Consider the following 26079-nt stretch of genomic DNA (forward strand, 5'->3'; position numbering starts at 1 on the left):
GAGCTGAGGATGGTTTGGTCCTCCTGCCCAGGGTCAGGCTTTGCTCCACTCTCCTTGGGTCATGTAGAAATTTGTTGTTGTCATAAAGGGGTCATAGTGCAATGAAGTCTGAGAATGCCTGATCTGAACCTCATCTACATTATACAGATGGGTTGATAAAGGCAGCTTCCACACTACCCCTTGCTGGAAGTGCTCCTAGTGAGGATGCAAGCCACTGATCAAAGAAGGGTAGTGCAGACATGAACTTCTGCAGCAAATAGGTGGACATATGTTGTTTGTATAGACACTCCCTGAGCAACTTGATTGACATGTTGGGTCATTATTTGCAGGTCTGACAGAGAAATCATACCTGGGAACAAATGCAATGAGAAGAGGCATGGAGAGCAAGGACTAAATGAAGGCCATGATTTTTGTGCCAAAACAGACCAACATTTATATCTGAATTCATTTTGTATGTCATTACGTTGTTAAAACAATCATTACTTCTCCCTGTTTTAGAGTGCAGAATTAATTATTTTGCTTTATGTAGCTTTGACAGCTCAGCTAATAGGTTGTCTTATACGTTGGTCATCATATGGAGATAGATACAGCAAAAGAGTGAGACTATTCAACAAATACAAGAACCTACTACAGCTGCAGGATGAAAGAACAGACCCCGAACACAATGCTGTGGAAATGGGAGGTGACACACGAGAGTACAGCTACAAGAAAAATGTCAACTTAATTGTTAAAATTAAGCCTTGTTTGTAGATTTTTGAAGGGATGCTGTCACCATAACTATCATGCTCACATTCAGCTTTGTAAAAACAAACCCTTTATTAAACTCTAGACCAGAAAAATATTTATACATTTTAGAAAATCTACCTGGATTTCAAAACACAATAGTAAAGGACACACCTGTTTTATATACACACAGAGTAAAATTTTCAATGTGCCTAAGTGTCTTAGGATCTTCAGTGCCACTGACTTAGATGCTTTTGAAAATTTTACTCTATCTCACTAAGAGCCAGATCCAGCCTTTTAAGGTCCTAAAACCTGATAGTAAAAGAAATTTGATTGCTAGCATCCCTGTCAAAAACCTGCATGAAGTGAATATATAACACTACCAGGTACTGTGCATTGAATTCTTCAAATTCTTTCACTCTGAATAATCTAAGAAGTTATTAACATAACAGTTGATGGTTTTAATTTAAAACATAATATATTATAATAAGTGATAACATCACAGAACTTAGAGAGACAAAACATCTACAGCATTACATCAACAAATCCATGCTCCTTGAATAAGGATGGCACCTCTCAGAACATTTGCTAGGACCCCGATCAGCCTAGTGACTTTTCCAGAGAAGACTATTCCCCAGACTATTAAATTTTGCTGTAGAAAAATAATTGTCCTCTATGACCCAGAAATCAGCCAAACAGCTTCCTTTTCTGAATGTCAGACTTCCTTCTAGTCATAACCCCTTCTTATAGCTAAATAAACTTTCACCAGCATTAGCGTTTATGTTCTTCACATATGTGCAGACTCATTGGCTGCGTCTACACTAGCAAGTTCTTTCAGAAAATCTGTCCGTTTTTCAAAAGAACATGCAGAGCGTCTACACACAAAATGCGCTCTTTTGATCCGAAATTGGAAGAACGTGGCTCTCCTTTCAGAAGCCCTCTTCTACTCCTGGATCAGGAAGAGTGCCTTCTTTTGAAAGAAAGCCTGTGTAGATGTGCCGCAGGCCCCTTTTTTCAGAAGAGCAGTCCCCATTGGCACTGGATTTTTCAATCCATGGCTGATTCTTCTGAAAGAGCAAGGGCTGTGTGGGCTCGCTATTGAAAAAGCGGATCGCTTTTGCAATCTACTTTTTTGTGTGTGGATGCACTCGTTCAAAAGAAGCTTTTTTGGAAGAGATCTGCCAGAAAATTTCTTTCAAAAGATTGTACCATAGCCATTCTATTCCTCTACCCGTTCTCAGTTCCATAGTTTAGCTACAGCGTATACATTTAATTCTGACTGTTTCCTAGTTAGCCACATACATGTGCTTCTCTTCTCTAAGCTTCCTTTAGTTTGCCTAGCCCAGAGCCCAATACAATATTCCAGTCCTGGTGTCACAAGAAAGAGGGGAGTGGAGGGCAGTCACCTCTCCACTGAGTGATGAAATGATTACGTAAGCAGCAGAAAACAAGCTTTTTCCTCTTCAAAACAAAATGAGAATGCCAAGCAGCCAGCTGGGCTGATTTCAATCACATTTACAAAAGGGTGAAAAAAAATGAAAACAAAAACAAAACACTTTTCTCCAATCTCCCATATAGTACACATCAACCCAGAAGGAATTCAATCATCAGCATTCTCTAATCTATGAGCACTGAGTTTATAATGGAGAGGATGACCTATATTAACACAGCATCTTCACACACAAGACTGTGATCTTTGCATAGGTGTGACGTTAATCGAACACCATACTGGGTACTTTAAAATACAACACAACACTACAGTAGCATATGAGTCACCAGCTTCAACAGACTCTGTTCTGTGCTGCCAAAATGCTTCTGCAAAAGTACTTTTTATGCAGCTACAGCCTAAACTCGGCAGCAGAAGCATCTGGCTCCTGCTGGGCTAGAAAAGCAATTCAGGCCCAGGGTGGCGGCTCAAGGCACTAGAGCGTTACCTGGATCACAGGGCATGAAATTAGCAGCAGCAAACAGGTTAGAGCCAAGAATGGTTTGCAGTTGTAGACTCATCTTTTGATAGCAGTCCTGCTTCTGATGCCTCTGCAGGGGTAGCACATGATCCCCACCCCCAAAAGCCTGCGTAATATCAGGCAACACTGGGACACATTGTAGCAAGGGATCAAACACCATGCCACTTGTCTCACAGGAGGACTCATACCTCCAGCGCTCTAAGCCAGGCTCTGTTCAAATGGGGCACACAGAAATGAATATCCAACCAAAAAAGCAATGATGGTCCTAGGACTAAAGCGAAGGACTGGAGTCAAGGAAACTAGGGTTCACCTCCTGTCAAGTTAACCTCTCTGTGCTGTACTCCCTAGAAAACAATACCTTTTTCTCTGACAGGCAAAGGGAAAGGTTAATTTAGGCTTATATGCTGCTTTAAAACCTTCAGACAGAAGTCAGTGTAATGAATCACATTTTAGCTAAATACCAGACAGAAACTTTTATCTCTGGGTTACAGACTTGACTCCAGCCCATAACCCTGATACCTTAAAATTCAACAGCCAAGAGTTTCTTAACAATGTCTGAATGATAACTATAGCAATTGTTAGTTTCTCAGTGCTTTGAAAAAATCCAGTCCATTTTATTTAGGTGACTACATAGAAATTTAGCAGCCTGGCTTTAGGCACCTATGTTCTGAAAATGTTGGCCTACATGTCCAGAAAGGGGATTCCTCCCTTACAATTGTAAAAAGGCATCTTCACGCAAGAAAGGTGGGATTTTAAGGCTCCATGGTAGAATACTGGCAGAAACCAACTGCAGTAAACCCTTGGTTAATGCGACTGCTGCCCCTGGCAGGAGCGGAAAACCACTCTTGTCAGGGGCTGCAGCCAGGAGTCCCGATGCTTGGCTGCTCTCCCTGAGAGGAGTGATTTACCAGTCCCCAGAGTGGCTGGGAGCTGGGAACCAGGCAGCAGCCTGGCTCCCAGCTCCCCTCCACCTGCAGAGCTGGCAAACACACCAGGGCTGCCCCTGGTTCCCCCCTCCCCTTCAGTGGCTGGAGCCAGGACACTGACCAAAGCTGCTGCCCTGGTCAGCTTCCCAGCTCTTCAAGGGGAGGGGAGCCAGGAGCCAGGCTGCTGCTTGGTTCCCAGATCCTAGCCCTTGTGGGACCCAGGAAAGTGAGCAGGTCATGACTGCTGCTTGGTTCCGGCCTCCCCACTGCTTACAGGACCCAGGAAACTGACCAGCACATGGCTGGTCAGTTTTCCAGGTCCCACAAGCAGCAGGGAGACAGGAACCAGGTTGCTCCCTGGTTCCTGGCTCCCGCCTCCCCACCACTCTGGGAGCCAGGAAACTGCCACCTGGTTTCTGTCTCCCCTTGACTTGTGTGAAAATTTGAGTTACATGGGGTTGCAGGAATGCAACCCGTGTCACTCGAGGGTTTACTGTATCTGACGATGGTTGGTGGTATTGTGAGGTATATCTTGTCGTCTTAATCTAGCTCTATAGTCAATAAGGGGCGGCAACCACATTCTGCACTCATTACAGTCTTAGCAGACACACAAGAACAGAATGGGCACAGAAAATGGACCACCCCCATCTTCTTTTCCAACTCATGACATCCCAAGCCAAGGTACTGGAAGCCAGCATTGCTGCTGACCATGGCGCACTTATTCTGTAGATAGAGGATTTCATCCTTCCAGTCTGGCAAGCCACCACCTGTCAGTCAACAAAATTCATTCCAAGTGGGCTTTTCAAAAGTGACAAAGAAGCACATTCAGTTGCTTCTTAATGGGGCCAATTATTTAGGTGCATGAGCAAAGGGGATCTGTACTCCAAATTCACTTAGCAGGTTCTGGAAATCTCCCTAGAATTCAAAAAGAAAATCCATTTCCTTTTTCGATTTAGATTCTCCTACAGACTGGCGGTTGAATGCAGCAGACAGGAAAGTTTTCCAGGCAAATATGAAGCCATCAGCAATAATACTGCAATCACCTGACCCTAGTGATTTCTCCTTGTTTAAACTTTGCCCACATGAACGAGTTAGTCACCCACGAGCTTCTAATAAATCATGACATAAGCACTTACTCCGAAACTCAGGGTTTTTTATTTAAGGAGCTTTACAAACTGAAATATTTACTACACAGGGGCTACGTCTACACGTGAAGCCTACATCGAAATAGCTTATTTCGATGTAGCGACATCGAAATAGGCTATTTAGATGAATAGCGTCTACACGTCCTCCAGGGCTGGCAACGTCGATGTTCAACTTCGATGTTGCGCAGCCCAACATCGAAATAGGCGCAGCGAGGGAACGTCTACACGCCAAAGTAGCACACATCGAAATAGGGATGCCAGGCACAGGTGCAGACAGGGTCACAGGGCAGACTAGCGCTTCCGGGGCAACAGCTAGCCGCTCCCTTAAAGGGCCCCTCCCAGACACACTCAGCCTGCACAGCACGCGGTCTGAGGAGCCATAGGCACACAGACCCCGGGCGCCGCAGTCATGGACCCCCAGCAGCAGCAGCAGCAGCAGCCAGAGGTCCACCCAGCCCTCCCGCCCTGCTCCATGCCATGCGGGAGGCAGCTGAGCACCTCCTTGCTACACAGGAGGAGGAGCTGCCCCCAGGGCAGCAGGGTTCAACCCCTAACCCTGCAGCACCCCGCCCCCCACCCCCCCGCCTCACACGCTGGCGGCTGTGGAGCTACCCCACCAGCACCGACTGATGGGAGCGGCTGGTGCTTGGGGAGTGGGACGACGACTGCTGGCTCAGGAACTTCAGGATGAGCCAGCAGACATTTATGGAGCTGTGCCAGTGGCTCACCCCCGCACTCAGGCACCAGGACACGGCCATGTGGCGTGCCCTCACAGTGCAGAAACAGGTCGGCATCGCTGTCTGGAAGCTGGCCACTCCCGACAACTACCGATTCGTGGGACAGCAGTTTGGTGTCGGCAAGGCCACCGTCACGGCTGTCCTCATGGAGGTAAGAGAACCCACGGGGGGAGGGCAGGGCAGGGGAGGGGGGCCCGGGCAGAGGAGGGGAGAGCAGGGCAGGGCAGGGCCACGCCCACCCTGCTCACCCCTCATTGGTGCTGTCCCCTGTGCTTTCTCTGCAGGCTGTGCGTGCCATCAACGCCATGCTCCTGCACAGGCTCGTGAGGCTGGGGGACCCAGATGCCACCATCGCGGCCTTTGCCACCCTGGGCTTCCCCAACTGCTTCGGGGCTCTGGATGGGACTCACATCCCCATCCGCGCCCCGCATCACAGTGGAGGACGATACCTGAATCGCAAGGGCTACCATTCTGTCGCCCTCCAGGCCTTGGTGGACAGCCGGGGATGTTTCCAGGACATTTATGTGGGCTGGCCTGGCAGCACCCACGACGCCCGGGTTTTCCGGAACTCGGGCCTGTGCCGCCGGCTGGAGGCGGGGACCTACATCCCCCAGCGGGAGATCCCTCTGGGGGACACCACCATGCCCTTCTGCGTCATCGCAGATGCAGCATACCCCCTCCGCCCGTGGCTCATGCACCCGTACACGGGCCATCTCTCCGCTAGCCAGGAGCGCTTCAACCAGCACCTGAACCATGCGCGCCAGGTGGTGGAGCGCTCATTTGGCCGCCTGAAGGGATGCTGGAGATGTCTCCTGACCCGCCTGGATGCGGGCCCCAACAACATCCCCCAGATTGTGGGTGCCTGCTGCGCCCTGCACAATTTGGTGGAGAGCAAGGGGGAGACCTTTTTCCAGGGCTGGGCTGCGGAGGCCAGCAGGGCAGACGTCCAGCCACCTGCTGCCCCCAGTCGGCAGGTGGACCCCGAAGGGACCCGGGTCCGGGAGGCCCTGCGGGCCCACTTCCATGATGAGGCCGCGGGGTGAACTCTGCCCAGGCCCCCCACTGCCCGCCCCTTCCTCCACCACACTCCTGCCCCAACGCCCACACCATGGAGCACCCCACCGCACCCCGCTCCCACTTTTCCTGGACAAATGACAGCATGCACTTGTGGCTGAACTTAAACTTCTTTTTCTTTCAGAACTTTTTTTTTTAACTGTAAATATATGAAACAAGAACAAACTATATACAAACATGTGGAAACAAACTAATATGTACAAATAAAACAATACTAAGAAGCAAGTGTCCTCATTAATAAAAAGAAAACCAGGGAGGATAAAGGGGAGAACTATTTACATGGGGGGGACGGGGCAAATGGGGGGCACCAAATAATAAGTTTAAACTATATACAAGGGGGGGGCCACGTCCCGGGCCCCTCGCCCCTATAGTCCGGCACTGGGCGTGGTCGGCCGGGAGCCCCGCCACGGTCGCAGCCCTGTCCGGGGCTGGCTGGGGGCGGGCCGGACCGGAAGATATGATGCCCGGCGAATCTCAGGTGGCTCCAGGGGTCCCTCGGCGCTCCGGCCCTCGGCGGTGGGTGGCGGGGCGACGGCGCACGGGACGGCAACAGGCGGAGCAGCTGGTGGTGCGGCTGGTGGAGCAGGCAGGGCGGGCGCTGCAGCGGCCGGCGCAGCATGGGGGGCCAGGTAGTCCACCAGGCGGTTAAAAGTCTCCATGTAGGCTCCCCATGCCTCTTGGTGCCAGGCCAGCGCCCGCTCCTGCAGCTGCAGCTGCTGCTCCGCGACCTCCAGCTGCCGTCGGTGGATGGCCAGCAGCTGGGGGTCCGTCGCCGTCGGCTGGTGGTGGTGCGGGGTCCACCGTCTACCCCGCTGTGGGGCCGGTCGGTCCTCGGCCGAGGGGCTGGCCTGGAGCGATGGTCCCGGAGGGCTCTCCGGGACCACTGAGGCCTCGCCGACGCTCTCTTCCGGTCCTTCTGAGGGTGCAGGTGCGGGACACAGGAGAGGAGGGGGGGAAGAAGAATGGAGACAGGCGTTAGTGTGGGCCCCGAGCCGTGGCCTTTGTCCCCCCAGCCCTGTGCTGCAGGTTCCCCATCCCCGTCCCTGGGAGATGCTGCTGTGATGGATGGGGTTCAGGGGTCCCCCTGCCCTGCACCCTGTCCCCTGGTGGGAGCGACTCTCACTTCACCCCGCAGGGTCTGACAGCAGGAGAGGTTTCTTAGGCCACAGATGCCCAGTTTCTCCCAGGAGTGACAGCACCAGCTGTCGGAAGAGACAGTCCTTCCAACCCGTCATGGGGAGAAGACCCCAAGGGGGGCCCCTCTGGGATGCAGCTTTCCCCCTCCTCAGGCTGGCTGCCTTCCAGCTCTCCCTTCCCCTAGCCTCTACCTGTGGCCCCCGCCCTCCCCCCCAAATTCCAAGCCAGCTCGGCTCCTCCCTCCTCTTTGTTCAGGGCAGAGGTGTCACCTGCCAGCTGTAGCCCCAGGATCATTCTTTGCCCCTGGGAGCTATTCGGCTCTTGTTGCTCATATCTAGCCTGAGTCTCCCTTTTGCACTCCCCCCACTCCATCACATGCTGCTGCTGCAGGGTGTCCCACCCCCTCCTCCCGGGGGCCCCTCGAGGTTCCGCTCCCCCCTGACCCGGGGATGGGGCATGGCACTGTCGTGCGGGGTGGGCGGGGGCAGGGTCTGATGCACTGCTGTGAGGGCCATGGCCCTGCTGTCCTTGGGGCCATGGCCATGTGAGCATGTGGGGGGCCCTGGACACATATCTATTACCCCCCGCCCCAAAAGCCCAGGGGTGTACACCAGAGGGGGGTACCTACCTGTCGGTCAGCTCCCACGGTCCGGAGATCCCCGGGGGGTGGAGGCCCGGCTGCTGCTCCGGGATGGCAGGAGGAGGATCTGCAGCCCGGATTCTGCGGAGAAGGAGCCCCCCTCCTCCTCCTCCTGCCGTGATGTCCCGGGGGTGGGCTCCGGGGGGGGCCCCCGGGGTGCGGGGCTTACCTCCGGGTCGGACTCCGGCTGCAGGGCCTGCTGGGGCTCGTCGGCCGAGGTATCAAGGGTGGCCGGAGGGGAGGAGGTGTGCCGGGGGCCCAGGATGTCCCTGAGCTCCCTGTAAAAGGGGCAAGTGACGGGGGCGGCCCCAGATCGGCTGGCCGCATCCCGGGCCCGGGAGTAACCCTGCCGCAGCTCCTTCACCTTACTCCTGACGTGATCAGGAGTGCGGGCAGGGTGACCCCGGGCAGCCAGGCCGTCGGCCAGCCGAGCGAACGCATCCGCGTTCCGCCTCTTGCTCCCCATTACTTGGAGCACCTCCTCCTCACTCCAGAGCCCCAGCAGGTCCCGCAGCTCGGCCTCCGTCCAGGAGGGGCCCCGCTGCCGCTTGCCAGCCTGGCTGCCCTTCTGGCTGGGCTGGCTGCCCTGGCTCCCCTTGGGGGGGGGGCCCCTGTGGGCGCTGCCGGGCAGCCATCGCAGCTGGGTGGGTGACTGAGGGACGTGCAGGCTGGCCGCGTGTCTGGGCTGCCGCCTGCACGTTCCCTCAGCTTCCTGCACGGGAAGGGAGGGGGAGGGGACCTTTAAGGGGCCGCTCCATGAGGCCACCATTGAGCTGAGGGGCTGGAGAGAGCGTCTCTCAACCCCTCAGCTGATGGCCGCCATGGAGGACCCGGCAATTTCGACGTTGCGGGACGCGCAACGACTACACGGTCCCTACTTCGACGTTGAACGTCGAAGTAGGGCGCCATTCCTATCCCTTCATGGGGTTAGCGACTTCGACGTCTCGCCGCCTAACGTCGAAGTTAACTTCGAAATAGCGCCCGACACGTGTAGCCGTGACGGGCGCTATTTCTAAGTTAGTGCCACTACTTCGAAGTAGCGTGCACGTGTAGACACGGCTAGGGAGTTAAACCAAAATTAAGTTAGTTGATGGGGAAGAGCTAGATTTTTGTGAGAACTGATGCAAACCTTTTCTGCTCTTTTCCAAGCTCAGCCATCACTGATAAGCTCAAACTTGCTCTCCATTCCTTGTCCACAGGCATCTGTTGAGATGGATTTGCTCAGCCACTTTGCAACCAGTCCTCCCTCCCCCCCACACACAAAGAGCTCCCCAGAAACTGATGCACCATTTCCTGAAGTGTTGCAAGGACTTCTGCACACTATTCTTGGGACAATTTGCAGAAAGCCAGTTGCAAATGACTGAACATTAATTTATTTACTTATAGGCATATCCATAGCACTAATCCCACAATGTACGAGCACAGTGGGTTCACAGCGTAAAAATGGAGAAGAATGTTGCTATTCTGGCATAAACATGTTAAGTCATTTCACTGTAATGGATGAATGAAACTAACAAATGCATTTGCTTTTCTGGAAATTTAGATTATGGATTTAAATACCATTTAAAGTTAATCTGAAAGATGAAGACATCCGAGCTAAATCTCATCACAATTCTCAAAGTCAGTGTCACACTCCACACCACAGAAAGTGAAATGAGTCCAAAATTCATTTTTGACTAGCCTCATTTACCATCTCATGGAGATGGAGTAGCACAATTTTGTGATTTGAAGGCTTGGAAACCCAACTCTCCACTGCACAGGAGTTACACAAACACTGATCAGTTTCCTGGCTCCCTTGAGTGGTGGGCAGCCAGCAGCCAGGCACCAGCTCCCTAACACCCTGAGTCACGTTAAACCAAGATACACACAACTTGGGTGCGTGTATCTCAGGGTTCTACTGTATAAATTCTAATATTAGTGCATCACCAAAGAATTAAATAAAACAAAACCAGGTCCATTGCTATGCCAGTTAATACGGAGGAGTGAGGAAGAAACTCAAGATTTCCTATGTGAAGAATAAAGTATGAAACAAAAAGCTTCATGACATTCAAGCTAAACTAGCAAGCTGTGTCCTTCAATTAAGAATACTCTGGTCCTTTAAAGTGTGGGGTAAGTTTTCAGAAAGAAGAAAACATACAGACCTTTCCTCATTTTGACAGATTATCTTCTTTATAGTTGCAATGAATTGATAACTTTAAGGAAGCCAAAGGCAATTTTACTTTTCCCTCTCAGCTTCTGCTCACACACCCTCTCTGCTCTCCATGAGAAAGCCTTATCACAAGAGGTCACTGAATCAGCACCTGCACCAGAAGGCATTCACAGGGAACTCTGCTGGAGAAGCTGTGAACGACACTGAGTTAAGTAATGGATAAGTAAGTAGCCTGGATCTTAAAAACGTAAATACAGTCGCCACCTTCCAAAGCCACCTAAGGAACAGTGGCCAGACTGCACTTAAGAGATATTTCGAGGCCTAAATAATAAGTTGTTGATTTCAGTCAACTTCCTAGTGGACAGATGTCCACTTCAGAAAAAATGCAACTATTCTCTCACTGGCAGAGGGACTGGGGTCAGACGGATGTAATGACTTCACCCCTAGAAGGTTGGTCCCTCCAAATTAGGAGTTTAGACATGATCTTATGGGTGGGGGCACTGACTGGGGAAGCTTCCACTGCTCTTGTCTTTGCTGTACCTGGTGTGTGGATAAGTAGAGGCTTCAGGCTTGGCAAGGCAGCTTCATGAATACTAAATTATTTATAAAAGAGAGAGAAAGATAATTCAAAGTGAGACTAAATGACACCAGTAAATCAATAGTGCTCTAGGGATGAGTCTTGACTTAAAAGCAGCGAAGATCAGTCTAAGAGAAATCCTAACCCAGTGGTTCTCAACCTTCACAGGCTACTGTACCCCCTTCCAGTGTCTGAAGTCTGAGCCCCGATGCCTAAGTTTGAAACAAGTAACTTCAGTTTTGCGGAGCCCCCAAGCATGCATGCCGTTGCCTACTGCCAGTCCACTACTTGTGACCCCCAAGCTGAGAAATTGATCTAGATGAGTTGATGTCCCCGGAAGACCTCTACTTTTGTGAACCACTGTCCTAGCCCACACAAAATGAGAAAATAGCCAGTAAGACAGCGTGTGTATCACAAAAGGAGCTCACAAAAGTTTAGCTGAAAAGTTCTGAGCCATGCTGCAAATACACAGAGCAATTTTTCCTCCTTTGGATAAGTCCTGTCATCAACTTTCTGGAATGGCTCACCTACTCTATCCATTTCCTCTCTCTCAAAGTGATAGGAATGTGCTACAGCCTAATGTGTTAGCACAATGTTAAACTCTGGAGCAAAGGCAGACGCAACATCTAGCAATTTCTTTTACTTGGAAAAATAATTAAAATTGGCTTGGATAAGAACTCTCATGTTGAATGAAAACTGGCTAAGTGACTATAGTCAAAGATTATTAATAAACTGGCAATGAGAAAAGTTTGGGGGAGGTGTATAGTGTGCCACACTAGTAATCATATTACATCATATCTTTTTTTAACATCTTGATTAATACACTGAAAGACGAGAGTAAACATCACGTTGATGAAATTCACAGATAATACAGAGCTGGAAGATGTTGCCAATATGACTGTGGAGAGAGAGTGCAAAGGAGGCTTTAGATTAGAAATATGGGAAGAAAATAACTGAATGGGGTTTTATCTGGGGAAATGCAGGCTAATATATCTGCCACATGGTGCCCCTTTGTGCTAGGTGCTGTGCAACCACATAGGAAGCTACAACCCCTGCTTCAGAGTTTATAATCCAAGGTTCTGATCTGCAATCTGATTTACACAGGCATCCTCTGATCTCCCTATGTACATGGATACTTCTGTAGCCCTCACCACCAGTTACCAAATGCCTCATTACTTAAGTTCCTCCACACTCCCCTGCCACTAAGAAGCAAGCTTAGGGTGTTTTAAAACGAACGAACGAACAAACGAACGAACAAACGAACGACACTACTGTGAGAAAATCATGACAAAGAGCTAGGTCTTTGTTTTGTATGTGAAGACAGTAATGTCCATCCTGCATAGAATCCCAATGAAGTCAATATGGCTTTGGCTACACAGATCAGATTGCAGAATCAGGGCCTAATTTAAACAGAAGAATATGAAGAATAGAGGAATGATTTGGGTAATAACTAGAACACGCATTTACCAAGACCTCTTGCATACACAATGGCATGGCTTAAAATCATCTACAGTAATCCCCTGAAATGTGCACAACCCTTGCATAACTTGAGGGACTACTGTATTTGATTGTTTTGTTCCCTATGAACAAAGCAGCTATCCTTACTGCACTGCAGTCATGTCAATATTGGTGATGAAAACTCACTTCAGAACTAACTCAAGGAGAACCAACGACAAGTCCGGTGGTACCTGTTAGTCTATAAGATGCCACAGGACTTCTTTTTGTTTTTGCAGATACAGACTAACACAGCTACCCCTCTGATACCTAACTCAAGAAAAATTTTCCCTACATGTCAGATGGCAGGGAAGAAGGCAGAAGAAGAAATGGGCAAAGAGGTGTTCAAGGCTTTGGAGGAGCAGAAGGCAATGGGATACTGTAACAGATTAGTAAGGAGGTGCAGAGTTGAGAAGGGCCTCAAAGGATGAAATAAGAAGCCTGAGTTTGATATGGTAGAAAATAAGAAGCTAGTGGAGGAGTTGAAGAAAGTGATGATATATTCAGGGTAATGGGCAAAGAAGATCTCAGCAGCTGTGTTTTGTAAGAACTAGGCTGGAGTGATGTGGGTGCCAGAGGAGTTTACAGTAATCAAGATGGCGCAAGAGGAGGGCCTGGATGTTTCTAACTACAGATGCTACCTTTGAGTACTTAGTGAGGAGATCCACGTATAATTTTTGTGTCAGTTTACTAAATTTAGGCAGCAGTTTGTGACCTTTTGGGATGGAAGTCATATAAATCATTATGATTAAGAGACATTTAGCTATTGATGGACATGCTAAAAAGAGTAGGCAAAAATGTGTTCTTCCTGAAGAAAGCAAGAAGGAGCAGACTACATCCAGACTAGGAGTTCACCAGTCATTGCCAGCTGTACTGCGTAGGTGGGTTACAAAGACTTCCAAACTCTCAGGAGTGCTCTGTCTCAGGGGAGCTTCTCTTGCCAACATTGCTTTTGGAAAGCTACACTCAAAAACAAAATTGGCATGAATTCATTTTAGAGCGAAGAAGCGATCTGACTGCAAGTACTTCTGTTTCTGGTGCCACATATGTTTGTGTTCACCCATAGGAGCTTTCATATAGGGGCATCACAGCAACAGCACTTCTAAGGACCTCAAAATCCAACAGCAATGAGAAGTGAAAAGACCAAGGAATTAAGAAGAAAAATGCAATACAAAAGACAAAAAGCAGTCGTCCTCCAGGGGTAACTTTGCTTCTGAAGGTTTGGACCATGAGTTGAGAGGTAACACATTTCTCATCTCACGTGCCTAAAGCCAAAGGCTTAATGCTGTAGCAGGTACTACGGTCACACCTGCCAGCATCTGGAAAAAAGCTGTACTGCATCAGAAGGTGGTCTGCAGGAATTGTAAAAAAACAGGCCCTGGAATAGGCTTAGCATCACAGAAGTTGAGCTGTAACTGACATTTTCAGAATCCTGCTGTCATGATTCCTTTTGCCCCAAGGTACATGCTTCATCACAAGGAGCAGAGAAGATGAAGAAAACAGCATAATGCCTCTTTATAGGACCATGTTAGTACTTATCGGCCGTGTCTACACTAGCCCCAAAAGTCGAAATGGCCACGCAAATGGCCATTTTGAAGCTTCCTAATGAAGCGCTGAAATGCACATTCAGCGCTTCATTAGCATGCGGGCGTCCACGGCACTTCGAAATTGATGCGGCTCGCCGCCGCACAGCTTGTCCCAACGGGGCTCCTTTTCGAAAGGACCCCCCCTACTTCGAAGTCCCCTTATTCCCATGAGCAGATGGGAATAAGGGGACTTCGAAGTAGGCGGGGTCCTTTCGAAAAGGAGCCCCCTTGGGATGAGCCGTGCGGCGGCGAGCCGCGTCAATTTCAAAGTGCCGTGGACGCCCACATGCTAATGAAGCGCTGAATGTGCATTTCAGTGCTTCATTAGTAAACTTCGAAATGGCCATTTGTGCGGCCATTTCGAAGTTTGGGGCTAGTGTAGACGTAGCCATCTTGTCTTCAGAAAAGCAGACAGATACTTTGTGCCTCTTGTCTTTCCCATGCACAGTGAAGCATCTGATACAGTCAGTCTGACTGTAAAGTGTCTATTCTGAATGCAGGCAGAAGCCACAGTGCAGCAGCAATCCAGCTCCAAACTATAGCTCAAACGTGTTAATTTTATCTGATGAAGGTGATCTGAGGAAGGCTGGCTGGCTTTGCATTTCTCAAGGTATGGAAGGCCTGAAGAAAAAGATTTTGGTCCCATAAATAGAAACTGCCTTATAAATAAATTTGTTAGGCTTTAAGGTGCTACAGGACTGCTTTTCATTTTTAATAGAAACTGACCATTACAAAGTAAGCTGCATAGTCAGTAAATGTGACAATTGTAGGGGTGAAGCGGGAAGCAGGGGCTGACACTCTTGCTTGACCCCTGGGCAAGGTTGGGGGGATCCAGTTCGGAGGTCCCAGAATGGGCAGGGCCTTGGGCAGCCAGCTCTCAGCATGCCATTGTTCCCCAGCCCTCACAGCCCTCTGAAACATACTGTGTGGGGCTCTGGCAGCAATTTAAAGGTCCCAAGGGTCTGACTATCACAGCAGCAGTGACAGCGGTGGGCAGCTTTGGGCCCTTTTGAATCACCATGCCCTGGGGCAGTGGTCCCTTTGCCCTCCGTCAGTGGGCTTCCTGAGAGGTATACTCCCAGCTTTAAGTGCCATTATTTTGTGGTGACAACGTAAGCAGGGATGAGATTGTTACAAGCATTCCTAAGTCCAGAATTTAAGAAATGCAGGAAGCTAAGCAATTGCCATTCCCTAGTTCTGGACGACTAACAGGCCCATTTTAGAGAACACAACTGCAATTAAAAACCACATGAAAGCAGAACTCTTCTGCCTCTCCCTCCACAGTCAGTCCTCCACACAAGTTACTCCAATATAAGCTGTTTTGCACTTACACCATTCACACTTTAAGGAACACAACACAAAAATTCCTCACACTTAAGGCATTAAATCATTCAGAAAACATTAGATTAGCATAACCTCCCAGCAGCCTCTGTGACTTTGCTCTGTCTCATACTGCACATAGGGAAAAATGGTTTAAAACATGGGTGTCCAACCTTTTGGCTTGCCTGGGCCGCATTGAGTGAAGATAGTCTTGGGCCGCGTACAAATATATAATATAGTTAAGGTATATAAATCACATAATAATGTTAAAAGCTTACGATCTTGTGGGGCCGCATGTGGCCCGCGGGCCGCAGGTTGGACACACCTGGTTTAAAATGTATTTGGGTCTAGGATCATTTCATTAAATGTTGCTTAAAATGCTTTAAATGTATGGTCCAGTAAGTGAGTGGTACATCAGGGTTTAAATGGTCTCACAGGCAAAATTATTTAGATTATTTCTTAAGTGGAAAAATTCCTCATTATATGTAATTTCGCTTTAAGTCGCACCTTTACAGTCCTTATCCCTGACATATATTGAGGACCCCCATACCTAATATTCCTATTAACCATTATTATAATTAAAGTACAGGGAACCCAGTCACACTGGGTTTAGTGGCTGATGTGGACATTAGCACATTGATATTAAGTGGGAACCTATCATACTCACACGGAGATCAGAGACTCCATTTCCCTCCGGATCCTGACGACTGGAGCAGTTCTGAAGTTTATAAATCCAGTATTGTTTTGCTGTGATGAAAAAGTTCCAAGGCAACAGAGAGCCAATACCCAGGATGAAGAAAATAACATAGGCACCATTTAAGCGATCCTTAGGCTTTTGGAGGCTGTATCTGTTCCCCACAGGCTCGTCTATCAGAGGTTCTTCTTGGAAAGAGGTATTCACTGATTTATATATGGAGTCAGCACTGTGCTGAAATCCATCATCTCCATCTTCCAGGTCAACAGCCACTTTCAGATGAAAGCAAAAAAAAAAAGGGGAGAGATTATTACATATGATCAAATTATATGCCAGCTGGATGAGATACCTCAGGAAGCCAAGAAACACACATTTCCTGTCAGCGTGTAGAGGAACACATGCTAGTATTCTCTTTCACCCCTTAGATAAAAGAGGAACAGCGTGGTCCAAAGAAAAGCAGAAAGAGATTGGGAATAAAGAACACTTATGTACTAATCCCAGTTTAGCCAACAATTAATTGCAACCTTGGGCAAAACACTTGATTTCTGTGCTCAGTTCTCTACCCATACAGTGGGGAAGCGTATGTCACAGATACACTGAGGATTAATGAGTTTGTTTGTAGGTTGCTGGCAAAGAACAAAGGTGTTATTCCAGAGTTGGGTAGTAAGACAAACAGGAGACATGATCACTAACACCACACAGCCACCAGGAGCTACAATAAAAGATGGAGACAATACATCCTAGAAGGGTTTAACATAGGGATAGAAACAATGGAACAAAGAACCAGGTGATACATTGAAGGATGTAAACCAATGCATGAGGGGTTAAAGGTTCAATAGTAGGTAGATCCCCCCTAGGGCTAAGGAAGCACTGGGTCAACTACACTAACCCCAAACAGAATTATCTAAACAACCCTCATCCAGTCAGGCAGGTCTACCCATTGCAGCAGGGAGGGCATGTCTCACTGTCAGTCACTGAGCTTGTTCTACCCGGGGTGTGGCCCAATATTATTTTAATGTCAGTGTTTCCATCACAAACCACCACGTTGACTAGGACGCAAACATCTTCCGTGACCCATACAAGGGGCATCATCTGTTCCCAGAACCAAGTGCACAATGGAAGCTGATGGGCCCTTCTGAGTTACAGGCCAACAAAGCGAGTCGCTGGGGGCAGGCCCGCGCCAGCCCAGCCGCATGAGTGGGGCCGCAGCGCTCTCACGGAGGGACTCCTGCTGGAGGGGGAGAGCTCTCCCAGGAGCACAGTTAACCCGCCTCCCTGCGAGACGCTCGCTATGGGGCTGGGAGGTGCTCGCCCACTCCACGGCGCTGTCGAGGGGTTCACACCCCGGGCCGCGGCCTGACGCCGCTCTGAAGCGAGCGCTGCGGTAGAGCGGCCCTTAGCACTCGCAGGCCCCTTCGGGCGGGCCGGCTCTGCGAGGCAGCTCTGAGCAGCCGCCGGCCCCGCACAAGGCCACTGGGGCCCGGAGTCGGGGCCGGCTCAGCTCCCGCAAGGCCGCGAGCAAACGCCGCCTTCGGCCCCGCGCCCGCCAGCCCCTCTCCGAGCTCCGCTCCGCACGGCGGCCACCGCCGCTGCCGCCAGCCAGAGCCCACCCCACCCCCCGCGGCCGCAGCAGCCACTCACTGTTGCCGCCGAGGCTCCAGCCCCGCGCGGGCACCACCGACTCCAGGAGCGCGGCAGGGCCTGGCCGCGCCGGGGCAGCACCGCCCAGCCCGCCCCTCCGGCTTTCCAGGCCCGGCCTCCCGCGCCGCCCCGGGCAGGGATGTGGCGCTGGGCCATGCCCGGGGGCGGGCTGGGCCCGCTTCCTCCCTCTGTGCCGGGCCGGCTGTCGCCTCCCGCCCGCTCGCAGGCAGTGGAGGCGACGGGAGCACCGGCCGGGGATCAGGGCCCCACTTTTTAACATGGGTTGTGGGGCAGCAGGCGACGCTTTTAAAAAGGGAGCTGAGCCCCCGCCCCCTGTTTCAGCCCACCCCCGTCCTGGCGCCGCTGCCGGGGCGCTGCCCACCTACCCTGGATCCGTGGTGCCCCCTCGCCGCCACCCCCCCCCCCCCGCACATTGGGGGCAGTTTGTGTAGTCAGGCGCCATCCGCCGGATTCTTGACGGTCACTCAATAACAAGTAGGATGTCTTCATGTCACCCACCTAGGTGTGAGTCCCTTGCCGGCTGGTCAGCCCAGTTCTGGAGCTGCAGGTCTTACCACGGAAGAGGCAGGTGGTGGTAGCTGTTGGAAGGGCATGGGGCAGTTTTTGAGGGTAGTCAAAAACAAAACAAAAAAAACCTACTGGATTAAAGCCACTGGGAACTTATCAGCCCAAGTAGGAGCAACCACGGGGCGCTATGCAGGGATACTTATTCCTGAATAAGTCCATGCGTAATACACCCCAGGTGACTGGCACCTCTCAGACACAGCCCCAAACAGAGTCTCTACCCATCCTGGATTTTAATGCTTGTAGCTGGTACCAGACACCCACCATCCACTGAAGAGCCATTCATAAGCCGAGAATCAGACATACTTGTTTCCCTGGCTGACACAAATAAAGCATGCTGTGGTGCTGGCCTTTAAAATTAAGTGATGCCCTATGTTTTTCATAGTGGTCCTTAATAAGGATGAGAAGTAGACAGTTGCATTGGTACTGAACCAATGGTAGGGATGCTCAAAGCACCTTCTTACAGGGGAAAGGGGAAACCAGAATTCTGATTGCCTGTGGTCATCAAAAGTCTTGGGATATGTGTGCAAAGACAGTAGTATTCACCTTGACATCCTGACCAAATACCAGTGCATGTGTTACAACATTCAGCTCTCTGAATACCCTGAAATTTCAGTTAGATACAGTATTAGACACTTCCTGTCTTAACCAAGTGCGGTGTTGCTTATTCACAACCATTGAAATTCTACATTCCACCACAGGTTGGAAGACAAAGCGATCCCATTCTCCAGTCTGTACATCAATATGCAATACTCTTTAGAATTGTTCAAGCATAGAGAAGTACAAACATAAAAACATTATTTGCAAAACAATAGTCCCATTTTCCAGTTATTGTTTACTGTTGCTACTTTAGTTTTCTACTTCTTCCCCTTTCAGGGAAAGAGTTGTATTCCTTTCAAAGTTCACTTGCTGTCCACACAGCTGGGAAATGCAGGAAGGTAATTGCCCACTGCAGAACTGCCCCCCTGCTTGTAGCATAAAGCGTTATTTATTTCAACACCCAGAGGCCCCCTGTGTGCTGAGCATTATACAGACATAGAGCATGAGAAAGTCCTCTGTCTCAAAAATCTTACATGTTGCACAGCTGAGGTTGCAAAGATACACACATTTGCCTTTACTTACTGTGATTACTCACACACAAGACCAACAAAGAACAGGAAACAAAACAGAACCATAGAGGAGTGAAACAAAACCAGTCTTAATTTCTCATACAAAACCAGTCTTAATTTCTTTATAGGTCTGTCGTATAATTAATTTTGCTAGGTATAAATCATGTAAGGTGGTGGAATATAACTTATTAGAGAATTATGTCACATTAGGATTGCTTAGTAAAATAACTGGTTAAGGTATAGCTAAGCAGGATTCAAATTTCAGTATATTAATTGGGATCCAAAAGAGAAGTCCTTTGGGAACCACCACCAGGACACAGCTCCAAGATCTGAGCTGCCAGATCTCAACACTCTGCCGATGACAGTGTGTAGAACTGGAGTCCCCCATATGGACCTGATCCTGACTGGCGCAAGAGAAAGCTCATCTGTCTTATTTGGGTGTGGTGAACGTGTGTATTTCTGGTTTTGGTGATTGTTAATCGATAGAAGTTAAGTAGAATATTACTGTATAAGATTCCCTCACTGGTAAAACCCACAGCAGGTATGCCTGAGCTCAAAGGATGAATGCCTGTATGAGAGGGTTGTGACTGAGCCCGTGGCAGGGTGGGTGTGGATGCATATATTGAAAGGGTTACACCCGAACTCTGGAAACAGGTAAGGGTGGGTGCCACTGGAGCAGTGGTTCCCAACTTGTCAGTACACAGTACACTTCAATGAGACAAACAAAGGCCATGGCACACCCTCTTTTTTCATCTGAATCAATTGCTCACAAATGTCACATTTACTTACATTTACTATGGTTACAGTCTTACTAGAGAGGTTTGCAACATACAATAAGCTAAGCAAGGATCAAATGCATTCTCTTAGTGAGCACAAACATATTTTCAAAATCTGCTCAAAGCCATGCTAGGGATGCTGAGTAAACAAGAACCCACCGGAAATTTCAGAGGCTACTCGATTTCTTGTGGGTAAGGCAGGTGGCTCCAGAAAGCAGGCTCCCCTCCCTGCCAGCCTGTAGGAGCCAGGACTCAGCATGTAAACCATATCCCGTCTCCAACAAGCTCCCGCCATCCCTCCCTCCCTGCCCCACTGGCCATAGCAGGGAGTGGCGGCAGGCACCCCACAAGCTCGTTTGGGCCAGGAAGCAACATTTGGAGCCATAGTAAAACTGCAGAATTCCTCCAGGACTAGTCTATGTGTGCGCGCTGCAGCCAAGCCTGCCTTAGTTGCAGGGTGACCCCAACACATCCCCATCCTACACGTTCCCACAGAAATGTATGTCCTGCGCTGCCTCACCTGCTTCTGAACAATACAGATATATTAAATTGATTGGGGCAAGGGGTTTTGAGAAAGGATGCAATGGTGTGGAAGAGGCCTGGGGCAGAGGGGTGGTTGTCCTGAGCCCTGCACCCTTCCCCCGCCACAATGATGACCCTACCTTTCAAGGGAATAATATGCCAGTTTATTGTTTTGAAGTTATCCAGACACTTCAGCTTAAACACACTGGATTAGGCAAAATAGTAAAACAGGTTGATTAACTACAAAGAGAGAGACTTTGAGCGAGTGGAATAATGGAGCATAGAAGTCAGAAATGGTAACAAGAGAAATAAAAATAAAATGCATACAGCTGCCTGTCTCAACAAACTTTATTACATTCAAAGCAAAGTTTTCGCACCATGAGCTTGCAGCAGTCTTACTGATCACACACTATGTCACGCTAACAGTAGCTTCCTTTGTCTGTTCAGGTGCAGACCCTGTGATGGGGAGGGAGTGTGGAAGAAGTCCTGGAATGTTGCCCTCTCCACTTTGTAGTCCTGGCCCCCTGTTGACAGTGCCATGCCATCCATAGAAGGGCTTGGGCAGCTGTCCTGGGCCCCGTGCTTTGTGGGGAGGGGTCATGTCAGCTGCTCCAACTGGCCTATGGACAGGACAGTCCCCTCTATAGAGGTTAGCCCACAGGGCCAAGGGCAGCCTAAGAGATTACCTGGGGGATCTGGGGCCAGCACTCGCCTTGGTGGCAGGAGCCACAGGAAGTGGAGAGATGCAGCAGTGTGCTGCACTCTACCACCATCTCCCAGGTGGGCTGCTCTGCTTCACCCTAGTGATGGCAAATGGAATGACCTGCCCCCCACTAATCCCCCAGGTTGTGTCATTCGGGAGAGGGGGATTTGGGAAAGGGTGCAATGTGGGCAGAAAAGGGCAGGGTGGCTGCAGAGCAGGTTTGGAGGAATAGTGAAGTGGGGGGGGCAAGGAGAAACAGGGCCACAAAGGAGGCATGGAGTCTGGAGCTGATAGGGGGGTGGGGGTGCGGTTGTACCAAGCCCACACCCCCGCTAGGGGTGGCCCTGCCTATTAAGAAGCATTTCCATCTGGAAGCAAGGTGGCAGACAGGTAGTAGGTGTGTAAGCAAACATCATGCTGTTATTTGGCTAAAATAGGGATGTTTTGCCCCTGTCCTGCCAAAAAGTGGCCACTTAGCCAGTAATGGTCCATCAGCCTTGTTAACAACCAACTGAGGCATATTCTTGCCATTGCCTGTAAAATAATGGCTTGGCCACTCACCAGACTTATCCAGCAAACATATGTTTGGTCACAATCTCAGCTTATAACTGTGCTATGTGCGTTTTGCCATGTTATTACTGAGCAGCAAATTATGAGTGTTTAAATGACATTACAGTATGCAAACATTATTACAGCAGTGTGTAACATGTCAGCACAGGGTATATTCTGTCACAATAGCATTGTCATATCTGTTTCTCATTCTTCACAATAAAAATGGATTGTGATTTCTAGGAGATCACTCCTATCGTAAAGAAAAAAGGTCAAAGATAATTTATTTGTATTACTATCATGACTTTACATTTGGTAGTGCCTCTGTCAAGAATGGGGCCCCATTGTACAAGGTACTGAATAAACACACAGGAAAAGGTTCCTGCCTCAAAGCCTATGGCTACACGGTCAGCCTCTGTTGACAAACCTGGGCCTTTGTCGACAAAACTTGCTGAGCATCTACGTGGTTAAAGTGCTCTATCAAGAGTTCGTTGACAAAACTGAACAGTTCAGCTGGCAGTGTTATACCTCTCCCTCATCAGGTATAACGCCTCTGTTGACAGTAGTTTGTTGACAGAGTGCCCATGTAGACACTTACGTCAGTAGACAGCGCTTCCAGTTTCTCGGGCAGCCCTATTTGCAGAGCTCCCGATCAGACATTCTGTCGACAGAGGACAGGGCGATCCGGCTGCTCTTTGTCAGCAGAGAGGCTTGCTCTTTCAAGCCACTTTTACACGGAGAAACAATCTGTTAACAGAGGTACTGCTGAGGTTTCTTTGATGATAGTGATCTTTGTTGACAGAGGCTGCCTGTGTAGCTGTAGCCAAACACTTTAGAGTCTGGGGGGCAATTTTGCAAAGATATGAGCACTTGAATGAGTTTGCCTATATGAAATCCAGAGGATTACTCAGAGCCCTGATTCTTCAAAGCTCTTTACAACATAATTTTAAGCATGAGTAGTCCTACTGAAATTAATGGGACTACACAGGTGAGCAACTTTACCAATATTTGCAATATCAGGCCCAAAGTGATCAGGCACATATCTTATTCCCTATTTTTCTGTTTAAATATTAGTAGTGATAATTTCCTATATTTTAATTTCTAAAATAATTTAAACCTTGATTTTTTTACTGAATATGTTTGTGTTCATCTCAAATCCAATTTTTCTTGATAGTTAACATGATCTTTTTCATGAGTTGACCTTTGCCATACAGTTTAAAATACATGTTTTACTACTGCCCTCTTTCTATTTGTATAGAAAATACTGCCTAGCCTGTTAAAATATTTGAGATTAAAGACTAGGCCTGCTTTAAAAAAAGCAAATCAAGACCTATGTCCACCTGCTTCTCCACCTTATTGCTGTCAGGTTCATTTTTAACAAACTGAATTAATTTAAATTCAGACTAGGCGCAACTTCCATTCCAACTGTTGATGTGTTAATCCACTGTCTTTTCGCCCCAGGCACTTTTTGTCCCCTGCTGCTCCCTGGCCCACCAAAGCCCTAGTCTGAAAGTACAAGTTGCAGCTGATCACATGTAACCTTTCCCGTTCTAAAGGGCTTGGTTTTCATAGGTGCTGGGAACCTACAGTTCCCACAGAATTCACTGTGGAATGTTTTTCTCAGCAGCACCTCTGAAGTATCAAACCCATACCTTCCTTGACTTCAACAGAGATACATCAGTTTGCACCAAATGAGCACGGGCTGTGTGTCCTCTGGTTTCAGGCTTGAGGAGAAAGCGTATCTGGGTATCTCCATTCAGGCTGGGAGGGAAGGAGAGGTGCAGGGAGAGACTATGCTTTCTTTCCCCAGCACCTGGGAGTGTCTCTGTATGGAAACAGGTAAAGATGGAGAGGAACACAGGAATTAACTTTGCTCAGACCTATTTTCCATCTTGTTCAGTATCTTGTTTCTAATGGAGTATGGGAGCCTGCCTGCACAAGACTGCCTTGTCTCTAGGTCCGAGTGGCTCCTGCCACTTCTTACCTGTCTACAGATTTTGAAAGTCAACATGCATCAAAACTGACAAAGAAATGGCAGAGCTCTCCGCTGGGATGCATACATGCAGAAAGAGTTGAGAAAGTCTAGCTTATTTTTTTTCCCAGCGATAAAACATTCACTGCAGAATTGACATTATGCAAACATCTCAGCTACTCACAGCGGCACTGCATGCATACATAAAAAACTCCACCGCCATCTGGAAACAAGCATGTTGTCCCTAACACAACTGCAATGCCTTCTTCATAGCCCTTTAGGGAGCTAAATCTGACTGGCTTGGTCATCCAGATGTAAAATCAACCCTGGGCTCTATTTTTTTTTTTTTAGCAAACAAAAAGGAAACGTGACCACCCTTGAGGTACAGTATCAAATGGAATGTACCTAAGACTGAATGACTCTGTATGAGTGTTGTTCTTTCACTCCCTGGTTTTCCTGGGGATTTTCATCTGCATTGACATATCAGACCATGAAAGCACCCGAGGAGCTTTTACAGCCTATCTGGGTCTGTAATCCATCAGCTCAGAAGCATTTGCCTGATATTTCTGAGCTGCTATGGTCTATAATGTCAAAAACCCCACTCTTTAAAAAGTGCCTCTGAGCACATTAGCATAAGAGACAATGACAGCCTACTAGAGTAAACAATACAATTAGTATTGGTAAGAAAGTCTGTATTAAACTGAAGCTGTCATGGTCTATCAGGTAAGTAGTACCTATTAAAATATTTAAAAAGCCAAAAGATGGGCATCATAACAGAGAGGTAGTGGTGTTAGTCTGTATCCCAAAAAAACAAAACAGCAGAAATGTAGCACTTCAACAAAATGATTTATTCGGTGATGAGTTTTCGTGGGACAGACCCTCTTCAAGCTTATCACCAAATAAATCATGTTGTCAGTCTTAAAAGATGGGCATGTTTATTCAGTACAACAGTTACATGTTGGATTAGAAGAGATTTTGCAGACTCTCTTGCATTTGTGATTTGTTTTTTCTCCTGCTGTTCCCCAGTCCCATTTCTCTCCTTCTGTGGGAGTTATGGCCCCATTTCAGAGTCTAGGGAGTAGGGAGTCTTTCCACCAGCCTCAGTGAATGGTGGATCAGCACCTGTATAAGGAGCTTCTGTTGGATTTTCTGCCAAATTCAGCCAATTCTATCTTCTTTCCCTCCCCTTTTGGTGATGGCAAAATAAACTGAAGGCAGGAGTACACATAGAATCATACAGTCATAGAATCACAGGGCTGGAAGGGACCTCAGGAGGTCATCTAGTTCATCTCCCTGCTTCAAGCAGGATCAACCCCAACTAAGTCATCCCAGCTAGGACCTTGTCAAGCTGGGACTCACAAACATCTGGGGATAGAGAATCCACTACCTCTCTAAGCAACACATTCCAGTGCTTCACCACGCTCCTGGTGAAGTAGTTTTTCCTAATATCCAACCTATTTCTCTCCTTCTGTAACTTCAGACCATTACTCCTTGTTCTGCCATCTGACACCACTGCGAAGAGTTTTTCTCCATGCTCTTTAGAGCTCCCCTTCAGGAAGTTGAAGGCTGCTATTAAATCACCCCTCAGTCTTCTCTTCAGTAAACTAAACAAGCACAAATCCCTCAGCCTCTGCTCTTAGGTCATGTGCTCCAGCCCCTTAATCATTTTTGTTGCCCTCTGCTGAACCTGCTCCAGCACATCTACATACTTTTTATACTGGGGGGCCCAAAACTGGACACAATATTTTAGATGTGGCATTTCCAGTGCCGAATAAAGGGGAACAACCACTTCTCTAGGTCTCCTCGAAATGCTCCTCCTAATGCACCCTAATATGCCTTTAGCCTTCTTGGATACAAGGCACACTGTTTACTCATATCCAGACTTTCATCCACCATAATCCCTAGGTCCCTTTCCGCTGTACTACTGCTTAGCCAGTGGGTCCCCAGCTATAACAATGCTTGGGATTCATCTGGAGTATTGAGACCAGTTCTGAGCCCCCCATTATAGAAAGTGTGTGGATGTATTGGAGAAGGTTCAGTGGAGGGCAGCAAA

The 26079-nt window shown here is 48.6% G+C and overlaps 1 protein-coding gene across 2 annotated transcripts in view; it reads right to left on the minus strand.

Annotated features, from left to right (window-relative positions):
- SLC29A3 (solute carrier family 29 member 3) overlaps nucleotides 1-18042 on the minus strand; it is a 34411-nt gene extending 16369 nt beyond the window's left edge. For both annotated transcript variants that reach the window (XM_075000262.1, XM_075000261.1), the window contains exons 1-2: nucleotides 17811-18042; nucleotides 16143-16441 (exon numbers count right to left, since the gene is read on the minus strand). In XM_075000262.1, the coding sequence (XP_074856363.1) occupies nucleotides 16143-16441; nucleotide 17811 (300 nt within the window). In that variant the 5' untranslated portion in view covers nucleotides 17812-18042. The remainder of the gene's footprint in view (nucleotides 1-16142; nucleotides 16442-17810) is intronic.
- Nucleotides 18043-26079: the final 8037 nt, after the last annotated feature.

The sequence above is a fragment of the Carettochelys insculpta genome, chromosome 7 (genome assembly GCF_033958435.1).
Source record: "Carettochelys insculpta isolate YL-2023 chromosome 7, ASM3395843v1, whole genome shotgun sequence".
Taxonomy (NCBI): Eukaryota; Metazoa; Chordata; order Testudines; family Carettochelyidae; genus Carettochelys; species Carettochelys insculpta.